The following is a 22,199-nucleotide window of genomic DNA, read 5'->3' as shown; positions in this document are numbered from 1 at the left end:
ATGTCTTAAGTAAGGTTACAACCAACAATCTCTTGGTTGTGTGTAATACGCATTTGTGACTAGACCAAGATAGTAGTTATGTAATTGTGTTTAAACATTAAATACACATATTTTTTTAATAAAAAAACATAAAAAAATTTTCAAAAAAAAATTCGGGTTTAGCGGGGTGTCGGGCATGTGGCCGTCGACCACCCTGCCACCCCCAAGGGCCGGCCATGTGCCTAAGTAGCCTAAAAAAGATTATGGAGGTTACATGTGTCACTCCTCATAAATAGGATCTAAGGGCATTTAAGTCCTAAAACCCAAACTTTCATTCATTGTTTACTCAAAGTACAACATAAAAAATCCAGAACAAAATATCTAGTACAAAAAAATCCTGTATAAAAATTCAGCATAAAAAATCTAGTACAAAAATGTTATACAGCATGGATAAAAACCTTGTTTTTTCTTTTTTTTTATTTTGTTTTAGTTGCTACATTTTTATATTGCAATATGATATTCAAATTAAAAAAAATGTATGAAAAAGTTACGGATGTTTAAAAAAAGTTGATGAATTTGAAAAACAAAGTTGATAAAAGTAGTTATCCCTAAAATACCATCACTTCGAGCATCCCAGCCCATTCTCTATCCGTATTCATATAATTGCACTAAAAATACTACATTTTCTTTCTTCTTACCATTTAAATAATATTTTGTATACATTTATCATTACATTTTCTCTCTGCTCCACTCACAACTATTTTTAGAAATATTATAAAGTTATGTGGTATGACCAGTGTATCCACAAATCTAACTTTTACGAGAATGCTCTTCCCTCTTTTGCCCTACATTTTGATCTCAACCATTTACCTAAAAAATGAATGGTCAATATGCTTTTCTAGGCTACTTAGGTGCTGTTTGTTTTTCAGAAAAAGGTCTGCGCGGGCTCTTTTGTTTGCGCCGCACATACCACGCGCAGACATTGCCATCTGCACACTTTTGTTTTCTCGGAGACGTTTCACTAAAAAAGGTCTGCGCAAGCTCTTGTCGGTGCAAACTTGGTCCATCCACTTCTGAGATTTACTAAGGTCTGCAGAGGGTTAAAACACCACACAATGTCCACCATCCGCCACCGACTTCTACCCCCGCCACCGCTTTCTACCATCCACCACCGCCTTCTACCACCACCACCACCACCACCGCCTTCTTCTTCTTGCAAATTGTAGAGGCTTGGTCCACCTCTTCTACTACAGATGTCTGCAGATGTGGTCCGCAGACTGCAGACATTTTACCTCTAAAAAAACAAACAACACCTTAGGCAAACACCAAATTTTATCTGATCCTCCCCGTGTTAGATAATCTATAATATATATAAATGAAAACCTTAAAATCCTACGTGTTGCGATGTGGTCGCTCCCCCTTTTATAGAAGCCACCAGATTGCTTGATTTTTAAATGGATGCCTCTCATTGATTTAACCCAAATTCATGGGTATGGGTCTTACCAAAACCAGATAGCTCTTAAACGGGTTATAACATCTCATTAAATTAAACAATTAATCTTACCAATTATTTGATATCAAAATCCTATAAAATGGGGATACACTAAAATTTAATATTCAATTTAAAAAGAAAAATATATTATTTATAATTAATAAACAATTTTATAGTAAAAAAACATAAGCGGGTCATGGGTCACCAAATCCAGATAGCTTTTAAACGGGTTATAACATATCATTTATTTATGAAACCCTTTCATCATCAAACCCTAAGTATATTATTAACTTTCTTACAATAAAGAAAAATAAAATCCAAAAATAAATATTAAAAAACGAAAAATGTAAAACAACTATTCTCTCAAGCCATCAGATTGCTTTATTTGTAAATGAATGCTTCTCACGCATTTGACCCGAATTCACGGGTAAATGTCTCACCAAACTCAGAGAGCTCTTAAACGGGTTATAACATCTCATTATATTAAAAATTAATCTCATCAAATATTTGATATGAAAATCCTATAAAATAAGGATATCCTAAAAATTAATATCCTTTTTTTATTTAAAAAAAATATATTATTTATAATTAAGAAACAATTTTATAATAAAGAAAATAAATTGGTAATAATCAAACCCAGATAGCTTTTAAACCGGATTATAACATATCATTTATTTGTGAAACCATTTTATCATCAAACCTCAAGTATATTATTTATTAACTTTCTTACAATAAATAAAATTAAAATTCAAATATATATACATATATATATATATAGGGTAAGGTTAAAATGAAAACCCACTTGAGTTGTGAAAACCTGCGAAAACCCTATGTAACATCGTTTTTTTTTTGGTTACATGTAATATATGTTGTAACAATTAATACAAAACATCGAAACATAAAAAAAATGTTTTGCTATTTTTTAACATTTTTTTACTAATTTTTATATATGTTTTTAGAAGAGAGAAAATGTTATATTTATATTTACATTTTTTATTCACTTTAATTGTGGATCACAAGATTTAAACATTAATTAAAAACATGTGGTTAAGAATGAATTTCTAGAGTTTTCACAACTCAAGTGGGTTTTCATTTTATACTTAACCTATATATATATATTAAAATCGATAATGTAAAACAACCCACGCGGGAGATAAAATCTAGTGCATATATAAAGAGAAATCGTATACCTATTAGGTATTTGGGTGTCAAAATCATTCGATTGTACAACATTCTTTTCAGAGTTGGACACAAGAAACAAGTTTTTGTTTGAACTTTAAGATTTATTAGATTTATTGTGTTAATAGATATGAAAGAGATGGGTTGGAAGTAAAATGATAGGGATTATATATCGATGATTTCAAACTATAATTTATAGGAAAATATTCTAACACAAACATCTATCTAAAAATTTTGTTCATAAAATTAAAAGTATACACAACATACGAATAGCATGAAAGATAAGACAATCCATATGATCAATTGAGAATCAATGACTATCTCATTCAAAAGTTCAATCTGAAGGGCACTATACGAATGAATTCAATATGATTCGTATTAGTGTTCATATGAATCGCATGAAAATTTGTACACTTCATATACTGATTAAGAATATATACAAGTGTATTAAAGTCAATCGGCACATACATTCTGTGGCGGCCCAAGGTTTTCAGAGGCCTCAAGCAAACTATTAAGTTAGGGGCTTTTTTTTAAAAACTTTTTTATATAAACACTTCTTCTTTATTTGGGTTTGGGACCGGAATATAAACTAAAAGGTTTATAGCTGGCAGTGCTAATTTTATATATATATATATATATATATATATATATATATATATATATATATATAGGACCACAAAAAAACCCAAAAATAAAAAAATCATAAAACAAAAAAAACACAAAAATAAAAAAAGTAAAAAAACCAAAGTTCTTATTTATCATTCCGGTTTCTAAAAAAAACGTAAAAAAAAATTCTCGGTTTAGCTAAATTATACATATACATATATGTACACACATGTTTTTTTTTCTATACACATATGTATAATTTAAGGTAAATGATAATGTACATATGTGTACATTACATAACTAGAGATTAAATGAAAGTATACATATGTGTATAGGTATAATACGAAATAAAAAGAAAAAAAAAGCGGTTTTTTTATTATACATATATGTATAATATGTACACACATGTTTTTCCTATACACATATGTATAATTTAAGGTAAATGATAATGTACATATGTGTATATTACGTAACTAGAGATTAAATGAAAGTATACATATGTGTATAGGTATAATACGAATTAAAAAGAAAAAAAAAATTCGGTTTTTTTAATGAAACCGAAATGAAATATAAGAATTTTGGTTTTTTTACTTTTTTAAAATTTTTGGTTTTGTTTGTTTTATAATTTTTTTAATATTTTTTAAAGGGTTTTTTTAGTGGTCCAAAATGGTTCTCAAAGTTCTCAATTTGTCAATGGTTCTCTTAGGATCCTTACCATATATATATATATATATATATATATATATATATATATATATATATATATATATATATATATATATTTATTGTGTTTGTGAAAACAAATCATAAAATTCACTTTTATAGCTTATTTGACGCAAATAGTTTAATGAAATAATTATAAAGCAATAAACTAATAAGTTAACTACTACTTAAAAAAAAGTAATTACTAACCTTCATTATTCAATCCAGTGATATTTAAATTGTGCAAATTCAATTGGAGTGTAAATCCAAATCAGAGTGCAAAAGTGCAAATCCAAAAAATAGGAATGACCTACAAATCCAACTCGTGGTTCACAAAAACACCAAATTATCCGAACCCAAAGAAACCGTGAGATATTTAGGTTGGGTTTTGGGTCTAGATTTAAAACTTTAAAACTCGAAGAACCCGACGCGAAAAACCGAAACTTGAAGAACACCCCTACTTCACTCTAGCTTCAGTTTCTCAAATACATTATGCAACCTAATTAGACTATAATTAGACTATGTATTATATTAATTATTTTAAAAAAAAATTGGGGGCCTTTATAAACATGAGACCTTAAACCCTTGCTTGGGTCAACTACACACTTGGGCTGGCAGTGCATACACTGGCCATAAGAATCGTATGATAAGCAGAGCGGATGATGCCTAAGATCCAACTGGTATATGGAATACTCGTATCTTAACAATGGCGGATCTAGACATAAATCTCAGGGGTAACACTCAAAATTTTTTTTTACCGTATTTCTTACAATGTATATGAAACAAAAGTAGAAACACGATAATAAATAAAAACACATGGTTTTTGAAAGCTTGAAATCAAGCAGTTACACCTTCTTTTTTTACTTTATAAAACATTTCTCTTTCGACATCACAAAAAGCATTGTTCAAATATTCATCACCCATTCGATTACTCAAACCCGTATTGATAAGCTTCAATTTAGAAAAAAAAACATATTTCAAAGGTTGCGGTTGAATCGCTAAAACCAACGCTAGCTTCAATATTCGATAAAACAAAGGAAAAGTGGTGTGCTTTCTAGTTTCCACCATTATACGAGCAAGCTCACATATTCCACCCAATTTTGTAAATTTATCATCTTCCTTTAAAGTGTGATAAAAGGTCGTATGATCACCTGAAATACACCCTCCTTATTCATTATTAAAATCATTCGAATGCATCTCCGAAAATGCCACTATCTTAGATATGTCTAACTTGAAAAACGAATCTCATATATTTAAACCGGACAGATTTTCTAGCAAGCTAGTTGAGATCTTACTAAATCTATGTCCAAGTTTTTGAATTTGTATATCCAAAATCGTTTTAAAAATTTTAACCTCTAAATGATGATTTTGCTGAGCCTGTTTCTGTTTTATGTTTCTTGTTCAAACAAAAGAAAAAAAAAGATTACTGGTTTTATTTGCTTTGGGCTATAAACTTTGTTTTGGCTTTATTTGATTTAAACTTTTTAAAAATGATGATTATGTTGAGGCTAATTCTGTTTGAGTCTGTTTAGTTTGATGTTTCTCATTCAAACAACAGAAAAAAAGGTTAGTGGTTTATATTTGATTTGGGCTATAAACTTTGTTTGAGCTTTATTTTATTTGAACTTTTAAATTGGTTGGATTTTAAACAAATAGAGGTAATGTGATGTTTTTCAGGGATAACGAAATAAAAAAACCGACCTAAAAAGAAAAAAATTATATTATCGACAAAAAGTTAGGATGTAACGGATGCTACCCCTGGTTATAAAGTACATCCGTTCTCCTAATATATATTTACTTGTTAACGTATTATATTATATTATATATTATTGTTTAGTAAAAGTCAAAAATTATAAAAATGATTTCTGTCCTAACTTCCGCTAGACGTCATAGCCGAAGAAGAAACTGCCACCCGCTTTCTTTTCATCAGTTATCCTGACGGCCAGTAGCGTCACCGTCACGCCGTCCTCCGCCACGTGTCATCTGACCTTCCACTGACTCAGATAAACCTCATCCCGATCCCGACATGTTATTCACGCACACATATAAAATCCCATATTATCCTCCATCTCACCTTGATATGCGTGATTTTGTCAACCAATGAAATCCAATCCCGTTTAATATTATTATTATTATTCTGACTCCTCAACAAATACATACATACATACTTGTCAAAACTAAACTCAACACCAGAGAAATAAAGAAAGAAAGATGGATCATGCCGCCGATGCTTTCCGTACGGACTTGATGACCATAACCCGGTTCGTGCTCAACGAACAATCCAAGCACCCGGAGTCGCGTGGTGATTTTAGTATTTTGCTCAGTCACATTGTTCTTGGGTGCAAGTTCGTCTGTGCTGCTGTTAATAAGGTCATTTTGTTTAAAATGATTAATATTTGCAACTTAATTTGTCCAAATTAAGTAGGCCTAACTTAATTTATTCTTATTCAACTTAATTTTGAGTTCAATTATAAAAAAAAGTTTTTTTTCTGTCCTTTGTAACTTAATTTGTCCAAATTGTGGTTTTTTGTGTTCTTGTATATTTCAATATTTATGGTTTCTTCACAATAAAGAAACCGAATATGGTGGTGTTAATTGTTAAATGTTTACTGCTTTCAGTTACATTGATTTTGATTCAAGATTTTAGGCTTTTTATTTGTTGATGCAAATCCTCATAGCCGGAGTTAGCCGACTTTGGGCCGGTCAGGTTTGGCTTAACCATTTTGAGGCCTAAACCAAACAAAAAGCCATGGGCCCTTTCCAAATATTAGTATTTCCAACTAAATTAGATTTCCTACACTAAACAATCTTTTTATCGCAAGTAAAGTTGAAAATTGAACTCTTTCTTATGCTTGTTCCGCTACTTTAGAGTTGGATATGCCCCATACTATAAAGTTGGATTTTGTCATATTTTGTGTTAAAACTTAAAAACATACAAAATCTTAAAACGTGTGGACGCAGAGACTTGACCCTCGCCTCTGGGATCACAGTGTGATGCTTTACCATGCCAAAAGGATAAAAGTAAATATAATAATATATAGGCACTCAAATACAAATAAAATTAGCATGCTAATTGTGAAAATCAAGTAGTGTAATTATATATACAACATAGTGTAATTACACTACTTGTATATATAATTACACTACTTGATTCTCACGATTAACACACTAATTTAATTTGTACGTTAACTTTCCCCTTAATATATATTACATATAAGTTCTTTTAAGGGGCCTGAATGTTTTGGGGAGCCTAAGCGACCGCTTGTTTATCGTAGAGAAGGGGCCACCCCAGTATACATGTATAGACGTGTCAAACATAAATATGTGAATAGAATGGACCTTTTGAAAAGCGAGAGTGGGTTAAACCTATGCTGGACTAGATGGTCCCAATATAGGGGTTACTGTCAACATTATGAAATCACCCTATTCAAGCATTGTTATCACAACAAAAACGACCCACCCTCCTCTGCGAAAAAAAAAATAAATAGGAAAGACCACATTTTCCAAGGGACCCCACATGACTCATTCACAAATTTTGTTTGATACGTCTATACCTGTATACTGACTTGATCATCAGAGTGTGATCCAGAGGCTTTGCCCTCGAGACTTCTACAACGGACAACGGTTGCTTACAACTCGAGACCAATTTGAGCTAGAATGGTCTGCTCATTGCACTGCTACAAAGGCCCAAGTTCAACTACTAGGATTTTTGTAGCAACATTATTTTTCCAAAATTATATCATAGTCCGAAGCGATTGCTAGTGATTAGTGACTAGCATATAGTTAAACTTATCATGATAAGCTAGTATGTTTTACTTCCAAAGTTAATGTGCTAATTTTTTTAAAAAAAATCACTTATAACTACATATTAATCTTATAGTTTAATGTTTGCTCGTGCAGGCAGGATTGGCAAAACTCATTGGACTTGCTGGAGAGACCAACGTGCAGGCAAGTTAATAATAGAACACTTGTTTAGAGGTGGAAATTTTGACCTGTTTACTTATTAATGCTTGATTTGGGTTATGTTATCTCAAACGGGTCAAGTCAATTATTTAGATAAAATGGAAACAGGTCAAATGGGTCAAACATGACAAATGAATTGTAGGCCACCACAACACATTTTTAAAATTTAATGCAGTCTGGGCCTGTGACTAGTTATTTAACAATCATTGGTGCCTGTTTTTGCTTCAGGGAGAAGAACAGAAGAAATTGGATGTTTTGTCAAATGAAGTTTTTGTGAAGGCTTTGGTCAGCAGTGGCAGAACAGTGAGTTTCTGCCTGTTAAACCGTTTTCAACTGTTTTTTAAAAACTTTTTACTGTTTTTTTGTTAACCATTTTAATCTCTCTTTGTTAGTGCATACTTGTTTCTGAAGAGGACGAGGAAGCAATCATCGTAGAACCATCCAAGCGTGGAAAGTGAGACAAAATTTTAGTCTCGTTTATTATTAATTTTCTTTCAACTCTATTTGTTTCAAGAAATTAATTATATGCAAACTATACAGGTATTGTGTTGTTTTCGACCCGTTGGATGGATCTTCCAACATTGACTGTGGTGTTTCCATTGGAACCGTATGACAATTGACATTCATCTAAACTAATTAATTTTCATGTTTATAATCTTATGAATTCATTTCCATATATTTTTTACCTCCTTTCATCTAGATTTTTGGGATTTACATGATAAAAGATAGCAATGAGGCCCGTTTAGAAGATGTTCTTCAGCCCGGTAAGAATATGCTGGCTGCTGGATACTGCATGTACGGTAGCTCTTGCACGGTGAGAAATGACTCGTTTAACAAATGTTATGTGAAGTTTTGGACTAATCTATTGCTGACTTGAACCTTATTTTGTTAATTAATTTATTACATATATTTTCAGCTTGTGTTGAGCACTGGATCCGGTGTGAATGGATTTACTCTTGATCCATCTTTAGGAGAGTTTATACTCACCCACCCTGACATTAAGGTCAGCGGTCTATTTTGACTATGTATGTGTGTGTGTATATTTATGAATGTATATGTGTGTGTATATGTATATATATGCAGATTGATATATGTGTTTCCTATACAGATCCCGAAGAAAGGAAAGATTTATTCTGTTAATGAAGGAAATGCTAAGAACTGGGATGGTCCTACTGCAAAGTATGTTGATCACTTGATCATGTTACACCTCCTTCGTATTGATTTCTTTTCGATTTTTTTTTTTTTTTTTAAATTTTTGCATATTTCAGGTTTGTGGAAAATTGCAAGTTTCCAACAGATGGTTCACCTGCAAAATCTCTAAGATACATTGGAAGGTGATTCATTATTCAAGTATTTTTGGAGATATTAAGAAACACCAAATTTTGTTTTTGTTTTATTTAATGATTCCTAAATCCTATTTTCTATCTGTTACAGTATGGTTGCTGATGTTCATCGTACCTTACTCTACGGGGGCGTGTTTTTGTACCCCGCCGATAAGAAAAGCCCAAATGGAAAACTAAGGTACAATTTATCTAACATTTTAAATATATATTTTTTTAGTTACTTCATAACTGAACTGACATTAAAACCAACACTTATAGTTTTATTTTCTATAAATGATATATGATTTATAAAAAAAGGTATTGGTCTAAACATAAATGTATATTAAAACAGGGTTCTCTATGAAGTTTTTCCTATGTCATTCTTGATGGAACAGGCCGGAGGACAGTCATTTACCGGCAAAGAACGGGTAATTTCAGCATTCGGGTTACATTTTATGTTAACGGGCCAAATGAATTATTTTTAAACATATTTGATTTGCAGGCTCTTGATTTGGTCCCGAAGCAGATACATGAACGGTCTCCGATATTCTTGGGAAGCTATGATGACGTGGAAGAGATCAAGGCATTGTATGCTGCTGAAGAGAAGGCATAAAGAATGTTGTTAATTGTTATTGTGCAGTTGTATTTCACTTTTATAAGTTAATTATGTTATATTTTATATATAATTATTCTGTAATATTGTGATTTTTTATTTTATAACAGTAATTATTTTACAAATTTTTTGTTACACTGAGAAATAGCTGCAACATTTTTTTTTTGAAATGTTTTTGTGGTTGGCTAAATGGGTTAAAAGAGCTTTCAATGGGCCTCTACAAAACATTGTAGTCCAATAGTAACACATGAGATTCGTAAGTTGAGTTGAGGTGCAAAAATTGGGTTTTGGGTTTAACCGGTTCGGGTTAGGTCAACAAAGTTAAAACAATGGTCTGGTCAAACTGGGTCGGGTTTGAAACTGGTTTTTGAGTGGGAGATGACTGGGTTTGTGTTGGTGATAATTTGGATACGGATCAAAGAGAAAAGAAAGTTGGAAAAATAAAAAAGATAAAAGGAGATTAGTTAGGTATAAAATGAATGCTTAGTTATCTGGTTTCATCTATTAGATTTGTTTATTAGTATTTGTATTAGAATATGTTTAGGTTTTGTTTCGTTTAAGTGGGGATTTTAAACCTGGTTATTGGTGTACCAAGTTTAAGTTTATTGTTTAATAGAAACGAGTTGAGACAAGTTGTTTTCTAAATTTTTTTTGAGAACATCAAAAAAAATATATCAGAAAGATGTTGGTTAGAAAAAAGATAACCAAGCATCAAACACTCGGCCCAGGAAACTTTTAGTTTATTGTTTCGACTAACTATCCACAATAAAGAGAAATCCGAAATCGAGTAAAAAATAAGATCCGTCTTTAAATCGTTGGCCTTGAAAATAGCCTTATTCCAAGTCTTCCAGATCACCCACCAGAATGTAAAAATAATACCTTCCACCACTGGTATTTTTCTTTTTGAAAGCTTAAGAGAATCTAACAAGGCTACCTTGTTTTCTGGCTTTAATAGTAAGGGACCGTCAATATCTAGCCAAACCATAATCGATCTCCAAGCACGAGAAGCGATATGACAAGTAGCAAATAAGTGCTCCACAGTTTCTAACTCATTCGCACAAAACGTACACATAATAAAAGGTATATTTATACCCTTATTTTATTAGAAATATTCAGCCGGGTTTGCAATCTGTCAGGTAGAAGTCTCCAAATGAAAATATTAACTTTTTTAGGGACCCATTTTTTCTAACGGGTCAGAAAAGAAGCGTTTGGAAGGATCCTCTTTTTGATAGCTTTCCTCACATCTTTTACACAAAAATCATTTTGGTTATCAAACATCCACTTCCCTTTGAACCTGACCAGACCGCTTGGTCCAAAAGACGATTAAGGGAAGAAAGTTGGCTTCCCTCAACTCTCCCCCCCCCCCCCCCCAAGTCATTCTTCGCAGTACCCATTGCCACCTATTATTTATTTTCCGATCATTTATTAGACAGTCCTTATTAGTCTCTAGAGCAAAAGGTCGAGGGCATATCTCAGCCAAAGTCGAGTCTCCAAGCCAAGGCTCGTTCCAAAGTTTTGTAGAGTCACCAACCTTTATTTTATCTGCCATAATAAGATCCCATTTCACCCAATACATTTTCCTTTTAGAGCCGATCTGTCACCCAAAAAAAGTTAGCACGAAGACTTTCTAAAATTTTTTTCCCAAAGTTTGTTTAGTTTTATTTTTGGATCGATTAATAGCAACAATTTGGGCCTTCAGTTTTGATTTGTTTGAAAACGGGTTTTAACCGGTTTAGATCGAGTTTGACCCTGTCAAAAGTTTCAAGTAGGTTAGAAACCGGTTTCAGTATCAGTTCACATTTCATTGTCCTTCCAACAGAAACTAGTGGTTAACCAGCCGTGCTTCACGGCAGCACTATCCGATGTAAATACGCAACTAACGAATGTTTATGCCTTTTTAAAAGTTAAAAAGTAAATATAAGTGTTTTGAATATTGGATATTATTGATTTCTAGTGAAGTAGTGCTCCCATATATCTTCACCATTATTTATACCCTCATCAGATAGCAAGTGATAAAGCAATAAAATTATTGTTAACTAATATGCTTTTATTTAAGCATTAGCGTTTGTCTATAAAAGATTATGCAACTTTTATTTGATACTCTAAGATTTTGCTACTGATAGAGCAAAACATCATAATAAAACTCATCAGGTGCCGAAATTTGATTCTTAAAGTATCAAAGGACTAAAGCCAGTATATCTCATAAGGAGCCAAAACTTATTCACATCCTAACATTTTTTTTATATATAAATATGAAATATCAAAAAAACTTAGTCGGTATCGGTTCTGCTCATTACGGTATCGATACGGTACTGAAACTCGATAAAGTTTAAGACAGAAAATGCTACTCTATTGCAAATACAACTGCATTTTCAACAAAACTTATATATATTATTGTGGTTTTTAATTACGTGACATAGATAAAAATAAACATGTCGTAACATCACACAATTTTTTTTTTAATATTGTATGTTAAACATTATAAAGTAATGAATAACGTAAATATATAAATATTAACAAAATAATCATGCATAAAAAACAAATGCAGGGCATAAATTAACACTATAAAAACCTTAGGGCACATAAATAAAACTTTGTTACATATGTTAAAACATAAAAAAATGGGAGGGGGGGGGGGGGGCGGGGGATGTGGAATATCAAGATTGAGCACTGTAGCTGCTACAGTTTCACCGTTAATGTACTTTAATATATAGTATAATAGTTTTAAGTATTCAAAAATAAGCCAAAAAGCTAATCCATCCAGTTAGATATAAATATATGTGACAGAAAAAACATAAATTGCATCATATTTTTTATAAAAACAACAAATAATCTATTAAAGATTTTAATAATTATAAAGTAACTCGTTATTTGAGTCGATTGTGCGACTACATTTGACTTTCTTTATGTGACAATCATCGACCAGTCGATGTTAGCCATATGCAATTAGCGGATGCACTCCCTATCTCTTCCTCTCTCCACAAATCAAGAAAGGTATAAATCGCTCCGTAAATCAAGAAAGATAAAAAATAAATGTATATAATAATAATAATAATAATTTACGTGGTTATAACATTATTGTCAACCCAATAAAAAGATAACATTTTCAACGTTAACCGTCACGTCTCATAACAAATTACAATTCTATGTGGTTTCCAGGTGATGATTACCAATAAACGATTTCAAAATGTATTATTTTGAAGCATTTGTAGCTTTCCAAGAAGAAAAGGTAGAAGGATGTCGTCACACCTTTTATTAATAATCATTAACGTTGTTAAAATATTTAAGCTATTCTATATGCTACTATACATCGAATTTTATCCATGACATTTGGAAATATCAAAGTGTGCTGGTGTGCTAGATTGACCGGTTGTTGAATAGATAAATCCAAACATAATTCGTAAAATTTGTGTATTATTTGTGCCAAAAGTATTAACAAAACTCAAAACACATTTAAAATCATGTTATGCTAATTTCATGTTTCTAATTAACCCACTTCATCTTCATATTTGTAGTTTTCTAATTACTGCATTTTATATTCATATGTAGTTAACATCTGATAACTGAGTAACAATTTAAGTATCAAACGACCCCGATTCAGTCGAACAATTTTTAATGGAAGACTGGTTTTTAATACTTCTAACTTTCATTCATTTGCTAATAACACTCTAGCTTTTGATTTGATGCCCATCACTCCCAACTTTCATCTTATTTTTTGGTACCACTCCCCATATAACGGAACACTAACCTCGTTAGTGTTTTGGACAAAAAAATGTCACTAAAGGGGTGAAAAAGAAATTTAAGTTGTTTAGCATATACCCCACGTTGCACATAATTCACGTATGTATCATTAACAATGGGGCAATTTCATAGAATAGAATAGTAACAAAGTTTCAAAAGTGTTACAATTAGGTCACTTAACTTTAAAAGTGTTCCAATTAAGTCACTCGACTTTCATATTTTATTAAATTAAAGGTTTTAACATGTTTTTAACCTTTTTCTTTTTTGTTTCACATATGAAATCTTTTTATCATTTTTGTTATGTTGACGTTGAGTGGCGACGTTGATTTTATTTTTTTTGTTTTTAATTTTAATATAATTAATGCTTTTTAAAATTTTTAAATTTAATTGCATATATTGCAAATTGCGACCCCCATATCTTATCCTCAATTTCTTTCTTGATGCACAAAAAAATCGGCGAGACTCGATTTGAAGATTTAATGACCCGATTTGGGAAAAATACCTAATTGGAACAATTTTAAAACATGGTTACTATTATGAGATATTCCCTATGATGGAATAATATTAACATGAACGATATAATGCGAATCGGTTTTAAACAAATGCGTAACTAACAAGGTAAAATTCGTGGCGTGCTACACCCCAAAAGTACTATAAAGCATTAAAAAAGGGTTATAAAAAACTCACTTGTTAAAGTTAGTGAGTAAAAGCGAATTTGCGTTAAGCGAGCTGAACTGGACCAGTTCGGTTCGATGAGCGGCCCTAAAAAATATTTCTAGGTTCAAAATACGGTTCAAGAAAATGATATGAAACTTAAGACTTAAACGAATTTGGTTCGCGATTTAGTGTTTTTATGCCTTTGAAAGAAAAATATAAATTTTCTTTATAATTACCTGTTTTAGATATTTTGTCATAAAATGTATAAGTGAGTTCATTTTGAGTTATTTATAAAAATTTGGGTTATAAAAATTTTTAGCCATGTGATTAAGTCGTGCTCATTTCAAGAAGAATTCTAAACGGGCCCAAAAGGAGTTTAAGCGAGTGGTTTGTTTTTGGTCGGACCTGAACTCACTTTTTATGTTGGGTTCATTTCCGATTTGATAAAAATAGTAATTTCCATATTATGTGAAGAAAGAATTTATTTTAGATGTTTAAGTAGTAAAAATAACTAAACTAAAACCATGCATAAATGAGTAGGGTTTGTTTTCGACGAATAACCACTTATGACAAGTTGTGTTCAACAAAGTATTTTATTTTAAACAGACCGAGCACGCTGGAAGACAACCTATAACATACCTGGAGGAAGAACAAGAAGAAAAAAAGAAAATGTCTTGAACTTCAAGGTTTGACTTTTGAAAGTGAAACTTGATAATAATGCAAAATTAGCTTGAATAACACAATAATTTTCATGGAATGAGGTGTGGAAAAGTTGTATGCAGAGAAATGAAGGTCTATTTATAATCGAACAAGGCCAAGGAAGTTACAAAGCTAATTTGAATTGGTCAAGAGTGTTTAAGTGATCATAAACCATATGAATTGACCATTAACTTAATCAATTGAGTTGAAGCATGTTTTACTACAATATTATGAGTTAAAAATCATTTAATTGTGTTTGGTCTCGTGTGCTTGCTACATATACGAGTCACGAGTAAGAGGAAGTGGCAACGGTCGATGGATGTTCATATTTGAGTATTTGCTGACGGAATGCCTCACATCAAGGTGACAGGATTCGAACATATGGCCCTCTGTACCCAAAACAGATGCGCTGACCAGACTGCGCTACACCTCGTCTCACCACCCCGGAGCATATAGATCCACCCGATCGATGAACACTCAAACCGAACTCACCCTTCCTTTTGGGCACAGGGACGCGAGAACCTAAGAAACCTTTTTTATTTTCTTTCTTTTCTTTTTCTTTCTTTTTCTTTTTCTTTCTTTTTCTTTTTTGATATATTTTCTAGAAATTCATTTTAAATATATAAATATTTTGAAAACGCCTCCAACAAGATAGGGCGACGCAAAAAGCCGTATAATGCAGGAGCGCTCACATTTTTTGGCTTACTCTTGCACTTGAATTTGAAAATCCGGCCTTTGGACCCTTGGCCGGCTTAGAAGTGGATTCGAACCACTGACACAAGGAGTCATGAACCAAAAACCTGTAACATATGCCTTCGTCGCGTATCACGACGGGCTAGAGGAGGCACTGTCGCCTAGCGCGAGCAAGGAAGGATTCGTGGATTTTCTGACTCCGTTGCGCTACGCGACGAGATAAAAATCCAGAATTTTGAGATTTTGCACAATAGGTCATTGGACTTTGTTTTAGATGCAATAATGGTTCGAAATACATGAAATTTAACTCGTAAACAATTACATAACATTCCAACAACATAACATGAATAAGTACTCAATAAATACTTCACTTTATTAATGAAAGAGGATCCTATATAAAAATTGAATCTGGTAAACGGATTCAAATACAAATACAAATTTTGGCGAATGTCACATAAATGAGGATGCCGTAGACCAGGCCGAAAGTTATATATGTTGGAGAAGCTGAATCGGTTGGAACCCGCCGGAACCCCAATTCTTCTCGCCGGATAACGGTTTCAGAATCACCGTCGGTACCCGCCTCTGCTCCAGTCTTCTACCCTCCATCCTACCCTCTTCTTCCCGTGATATGTGTGCTTGTTAGTTTGTTTTGAAAATGAAAAAAAGATAGTGCAGGTTGGTGTTGATGAACCAGAGGTTTTGTGGTGGTGATAGTCTGATGACCGATGATGGAGTGGTGGTGATTGATCTGGTGTGGGGTGGAGGCAAATTTGCGTATATGTTAAACAAATTAAATTTTATTTTCACCCCCTCAACTAATTTGAATGACATTTTTTTGTCCAAAACACTAACTAGGTTAGTGTTCCGTTAGACGAAGAGTGGTACAGGAAAATATGATGAAAGTTGAAAGTGGTAGGCAACAAAAATAAAATTATAAGTATTATCAACCAGTAGATGAAAATTAAAAGTATTAAAAACCACTACCTCTTTTTGATTTAGTAGCATTTAATTGTTTTTTCTTATTATCTCCCAATCTCCCATTTCTACTTGAAAAAACTAGCCCGGGATTATTTTATAATTTGTAGTAAGAGAGAACACACAATCCAAAAGTATCAAACTAGCTTTATCACTTCTAAACGGGTTAACCCATAGATTAAACAAGTTGTATTAGGGTTCACTCATTTATAAAACACACCCGGTTAACCGGTATAATAAATGAGATATTCGCCGGCCTAATACTTGATGATTTTCCGTCCCTATAAAATATTATTTATTGGTTTTGTCAAAAACCGTTAATTCGATCCTTATCCGGGTGTACGTAGGTCCCGACTTAACATCTGCGAAATGGACGTGAGTTGAAATCCAGAAACCAAGTGGGACACTTTATAAAAGCCGACCTTATATTAATTACATACATATTACCATTATTTAATCACTTAACAGACATTTTTCTATTCCATAATCAACCACTTCGTCTTAATATTTATATTATTAAATTAAATTAGTTAAAACAAAACGGCTTTTATAACCATCTTTTTGTATATTTGATTAAAAAAAACTATTAATTAATTACTTAACAACCACGATATATATCATATTTATATTTACCTTATCTTAGTAAAGCAAGAAAAGGAAAAAACACTCACGACAAGGACGCATATCATATATTATATTAACCTTAATAAAGCAAGAAAGTAAAAGAAAAACGCTCAAGTATATCTATTGCAATAGTTTTGATACTTTGATGGTAATAAAGCGGTCGACAATGACCTAATATTCACCTTGGTAAAGCAAGAAAAGAAAAAATAAAAACACTCACGTATATCTATTATAATAGTTTGATGTTAACTAAATTATATATTATATATATAGAGATATCGTGTTTACATCATGTCATTCTTACTATCCTTTTCAAATTATCGCCTTATTGAATGCAAATTTTGTTAGTATTTTAGTGTAATTGGATTAACTGGTTGATCAATTTAATCATAATAAACATTAAGCAAGTTCGGGGATGTGCGGAGTACACATTTGTTTTAGTTTACTGTGATGTTAGGCCCCTAACGAACGGGAGTCCGGGGGCAGCGCCCCCGGTTGCGGGGTTCTAGGGGCGGCAGCCCCTAGCAGGGTCCAAGGGGTAGCGCCCCTAGCTGGGGTTAAGCTGCCAGGTTAGCTTGAAAAAATTTTATTTTCGTTAATAATGCTTTATTAAAAATTCATTAGAAAAATGAATTTTATGATTATATTATACATAATCATAAGTATTATTTGAAGTTATTCATTAATAAATTTTAAATCTGAAGCAGTTATCTTGAATACAACTACCCTGGTGATATATACGTTATTGGATTGATCGACAGACGCTCTGGTTCATCTTCCTCACAAAAATTCCATACGAAATTTTTGTCTCAATTTAGAGTTTTATCCGATTAAAGTGTTTTGGAGAACCACCAAAATGACTTTTAATCTGGAAGTTATCACACAACTCTCTAAATAATCCAGGTTGCTATATTGAAATCCCCAACAAAAGATTAAAAGTTACTGCTTGTTGAAAGATGTCAAACGGAGAGTCTTCTAAGAACGTGATAGAGAAATTTGGGAAATTGGAGAAGTTTGAAGGGATCGATTTTCGTAGATGGCAGAAAAAGATGCACTTCTTTTTAACCACTCTCAAACTTGTGTACGTACTGAGTACACCGATTCCTGTAGTGGGGATGAGTGATGATAAGAACGTGACAATGCAACAGACCCGAAGGCAGACCAAATGGAAAAAACGATGATTATCTGTGTCGAGGTCACATATTAATTGGTATGTCTGATTCATTATTTGATGTTTATCATAGTGTAGAATCTGCTAGTGAATTATGGAACACCCTAGAATCAAAATACATGGCAGAAGATGCATCTAGTAAAAAATTCCTTGTTGGTAATTTCTTAAACTATAAGATGGTTGATTCTAGATCTGTGATGGAACAATATAATGAGTTTTTGAGAATGTTAGGGCAGTTTACGCAGTATAACATGAACATGGATGAATCAATTGCTGTGTCAAGCATGTGATAAATTACCTCCTTCTTGGAAAGATTTTAAAAACACCATGAAACATAAGAAGGAGGAATATACCATGGTTGAATTAGGAACCACGTTTCAAATAGAAGAGTCTATAAGGGCTCAAGAGAAAGTGTGGATTAAAGAATCCACGAGGCCTAATTCTGTTAACATGGTGGAATCATCCAATGCTGCTGAAAAACGCAAAGGGAAACGAAAGTTTCAAAGTTCCAACAATTTCAATCCCAATAAGAAGTCAAAGTCAGTGTGTTGGAAGTGTGGAAAGCCCGGTCACTTTAAAAAGGACTGTCGGACCGGTAAAAGTGATGGAAAAGGCAAGTTAGATGGTGCCGGTCCAAGCGGGTCTAAGGACTCGGGAAAACTACAAGGTCAGGTTTTAATACCTAATTATAATTCGGTATAGAATTATTGTTCTTTAATATCTCAAGCATGTTATGTGCAGGATGATGATATTGCCTGGTGGGTGGATTCAGGAGCAACAAGTCATGTTTGCAAAAATCTCCAATGGTTTAGGAAGCTTGAACCAGTTGAAGATAGATCTACTTTAATCATGGGAAACGTTGCTACTGAACCTATTAAGGGTTTAGAATCTGTTGAACTTTTATTTACTTCCAGAAAACATTTGCTTTTAAATAATGTCTTGTATGTACCCGGGATTCGAAAGAATCTGTTGTCTGGTATTGCTTTGAATAATTATGGTTACAAACAAGTGAGCGAAAGTGACAAGTTTATCTTGTCAAGACATGGTGCCTTTGTTGGCTTTGGTTATCTTTGTAATGGGATGTTTAAGTTGAATTTGGATGTTCCTTTTCATAATTCTGTTTACATGGCTTCTACTAGCTCTAATAGAACTTTGGATAAATCTGTTTTGTAACATGCTAGATTAGGACATGTTCATTATAAAAGGTTAAAAGATATGTCTAAAATAAGTTTAATACTTGGTTTTGATATTGCTAATGAAAAATGTCATACTTGTGATTTAACTAAGATAACTAGAAAACCTTTTACATATCGAGTAAATAGAGAATCCAAAGTATTAGAATTGATTCATAGCGATTTATGTAATTACAATGGTACACCAACTTTAGGAAATAAAAGATATGTAATTACATTTATTGATGATTCATCTAGATTTTGCTTTGTTTATTTATTACATGCTAAAGACGAGTCACTTGACAAATTTAAAATATATAAACAAGAAGTTGAATTACATCAAAATGAGTTTATCAAAAATCTTCGTACTGATAGGGGAGGTGAGTATTATGATCTGGAATATTTTCAATCTACCGGTATAATACATCAAACATCGGCTCCTTATACACCACAACAAAATGGTGTGGCGGAAAGGAAGAATAGGACATTAAAAGAAATGGTTAATGCCACGTTATCCTATTCGGGTTTAAGTGATGGATTTTGGGGTGAGGCTATGCTCACAGCCTGTTATTTATTGAATAGAGTTCCAAATAAACGGAATAAAATAACCCCATATGAACTTTGGTACAAAAAGTCACCAAATTTATGTTTTCTTAAAGTTTGGGGATGTAGACCCGTGGTTAGGCTAACTGAACCAAAAAGGAAAACTTTGGGTGAAAGAGGTATAGATTGCATATTTATTGGTTATGCCGAGCATTCCAAGGCTTATAGGTTTTATGTACTAGAACCTAATGACTCGGTGTCTATAAACACTGTTATAGAGTCAAGAGATGCAATATTTGATGAACAAAGATTCACTTCCATACCTAGACCAAAGGACATGAGTCATAGTTTGAAGATTTCTCAAACTATAAATGAATATGTACCATCAATTAGCACTGAACCAAGAAAAAGTACAAGAATAAATAAACTTAAAAATTTTGGTGATGATTTTCAAGTTTATTTAGTTGAAGGGTCAAGTGATGGGATTGTATATCAATATCAATATTGTTTTAATATTGAGGAGGATCCAAGGACATTTAGTGAAGCAATGGCATCTAGGGATGTTGCTTTCTGGAAAGAAGCAATTCAAGATGAAATTGATTCTATAATGCAAAACAATACTTGGAAACTGACTGACTTACCCCCTGGGTGTAAACCATTGGGAAGTAAGTGGATTTTCAAAAAGAAAATGAAGGTGGATGGTGGCATAGACAAGTTTAAAGTCCGATTGGTTATCCAAGGTTTTAGACAAAAGGAAGGCATTGACTTCTTTGATACATATGCACCAGTTGCTAGGATATCGACCATTAGGTTGTTAATAGCACTTGCTGCCATACACAATCTTGTAATTCACCAAATTGATGTAAAAACCGCATTTTTGAATGGTGAATTGAATGAGGAGATTTATATGAAACAACCTGAAGGCTTTGTTTTGCCTGGAAATGAGAATAAGGTTTGTAAATTGATCAAATCGTTGTATGGTCTTAAGCAAGCACCAAAACAGTGGCATCAAAAATTTGATGATGTGATATTGTCTAATGGTTTTATACTAAATCAAGCTGACAAATGTGTATATAGTAAATTTGATGCATCTGGTAAAGGAGTAATAATTTGCTTATATGTAGATGACATGTTGATATTTGGCACTAACCAAGATCAAGTTGATAGCACAAAGAAATTTTTGTCATCTAAATTTGCCATGAAAGACATGGGGGAGGCAGAGGTGATTCTTGGTATAAAAATCACACGTAATAACAATGGTATTACAATTTCTCAATCTCATTATATTGAGAAGGTTTTGAAGAAATTTAACTTCAAAGATTGTTATTCCGTGAGTACTCCCATGGATCCTAATGTTAAGCTCCTACCAAATAAAGGTATTGCTGTAAATCAGCTGGAATACTCAAGAGCTATAGGATCACTCATGTATGCTATGATAAGCACTAGGCCTGATATTGCTTATGTTGTTGGAAAGCTTAGTAGATATACTAGTAATCCAAGTTTATATCGCTGGCAAGCAATTAATCGAGTATTTAGATACTTGAAAGGAACCATGGACTATGGTTTAAGTTACAAAGGATTTCCTTCTATTTTAGAAGGATATTCTGATGCGAGTTGGATTACTAATATGGAAGATAATTCTTCCACAAGTGGATGGGTATTTCTACTTGGAGGAGGTGCTATATCTTGGGCTTCAAGGAAGCAAACTTGTATAACTAACTCGACAATGGAATATGAGTTTGTGGCATTAGCAGCAGCTGGTAAAGAAGCTGAGTGGCTAAGAAATTTAATATATGAAATTCCATTGTGGCCTAAACCGATATCTTCTATATCTATCCGATGCGATAGTGAAGCTACTTTGGCTAAGGCATATAGTCAAGTATATAATGGAAAGTCTAGACACTTAGGTGTTAGACATAGCATGATTCGTGAACTTATAACGAATGGAGTGATATCAGTGGAGTTTGTGAGAACTCAACAGAATTTAGCCGATCATTTAACCAAAGGGTTAAGTAAGGATCTTGTGCACAAGGCGGCTATAAGGATGGGTTTAAAGTCCATCTAAAAT

The 22,199-nt window shown here is 32.7% G+C and overlaps 1 protein-coding gene across 2 annotated transcripts; it reads left to right on the top strand.

Annotated features, from left to right (window-relative positions):
• Positions 1-6,129: 6,129 nt before the first annotated feature.
• Positions 6,130-10,071, top strand: LOC143536402 (fructose-1,6-bisphosphatase, cytosolic-like). 2 transcript variants are annotated; one of them, XM_077030470.1, is made up of 12 exons: positions 6,130-6,328; positions 7,859-7,910; positions 8,154-8,224; positions 8,314-8,375; positions 8,462-8,528; positions 8,622-8,735; positions 8,838-8,924; positions 9,030-9,100; positions 9,190-9,255; positions 9,356-9,442; positions 9,596-9,671; positions 9,746-10,071. In XM_077030470.1, exons 1-12 carry the CDS (start codon positions 6,170-6,172, stop codon positions 9,854-9,856), a joined length of 1,023 nt encoding a protein of 340 aa, XP_076886585.1. In that variant the 5' UTR covers positions 6,130-6,169; the 3' UTR covers positions 9,857-10,071. The 2 variants fall into 2 exon arrangements, with proteins under 2 accessions (XP_076886585.1, XP_076886539.1); XM_077030424.1 differs by having other exon boundaries at positions 7,859-7,906; positions 8,150-8,224; positions 9,746-10,063.
• Positions 10,072-22,199: the final 12,128 nt, after the last annotated feature.

This window comes from Bidens hawaiensis, unplaced genomic scaffold, assembly GCF_021521415.1.
Source record: "Bidens hawaiensis isolate Kalapana, Puna unplaced genomic scaffold, B.hawaiensis_p1.1 tig00000055_1, whole genome shotgun sequence".
NCBI classification, from domain to species: Eukaryota; Viridiplantae; Streptophyta; class Magnoliopsida; order Asterales; family Asteraceae; genus Bidens; species Bidens hawaiensis.
The sequence above is the reverse complement of the archived record's forward strand: the minus strand, read 5'-3'. Positions and strand labels throughout refer to the sequence as shown.

Coding starts and splice junctions, on each gene's coding strand:
- LOC143536402 (XM_077030470.1), top strand. CDS start 6,170: ATGGATCATGCCGCCGATGCTTTCCGTACGGACTTGATGACCATAACC. Junction 6,329..7,858: donor TCTGTGCTGCTGTTAATAAG/GTCATTTTGTTT, acceptor TTGCTCGTGCAG/GCAGGATTGGCAAAACTCAT. Junction 9,101..9,189: donor TGGGATGGTCCTACTGCAAA/GTATGTTGATCA, acceptor TGCATATTTCAG/GTTTGTGGAAAATTGCAAGT.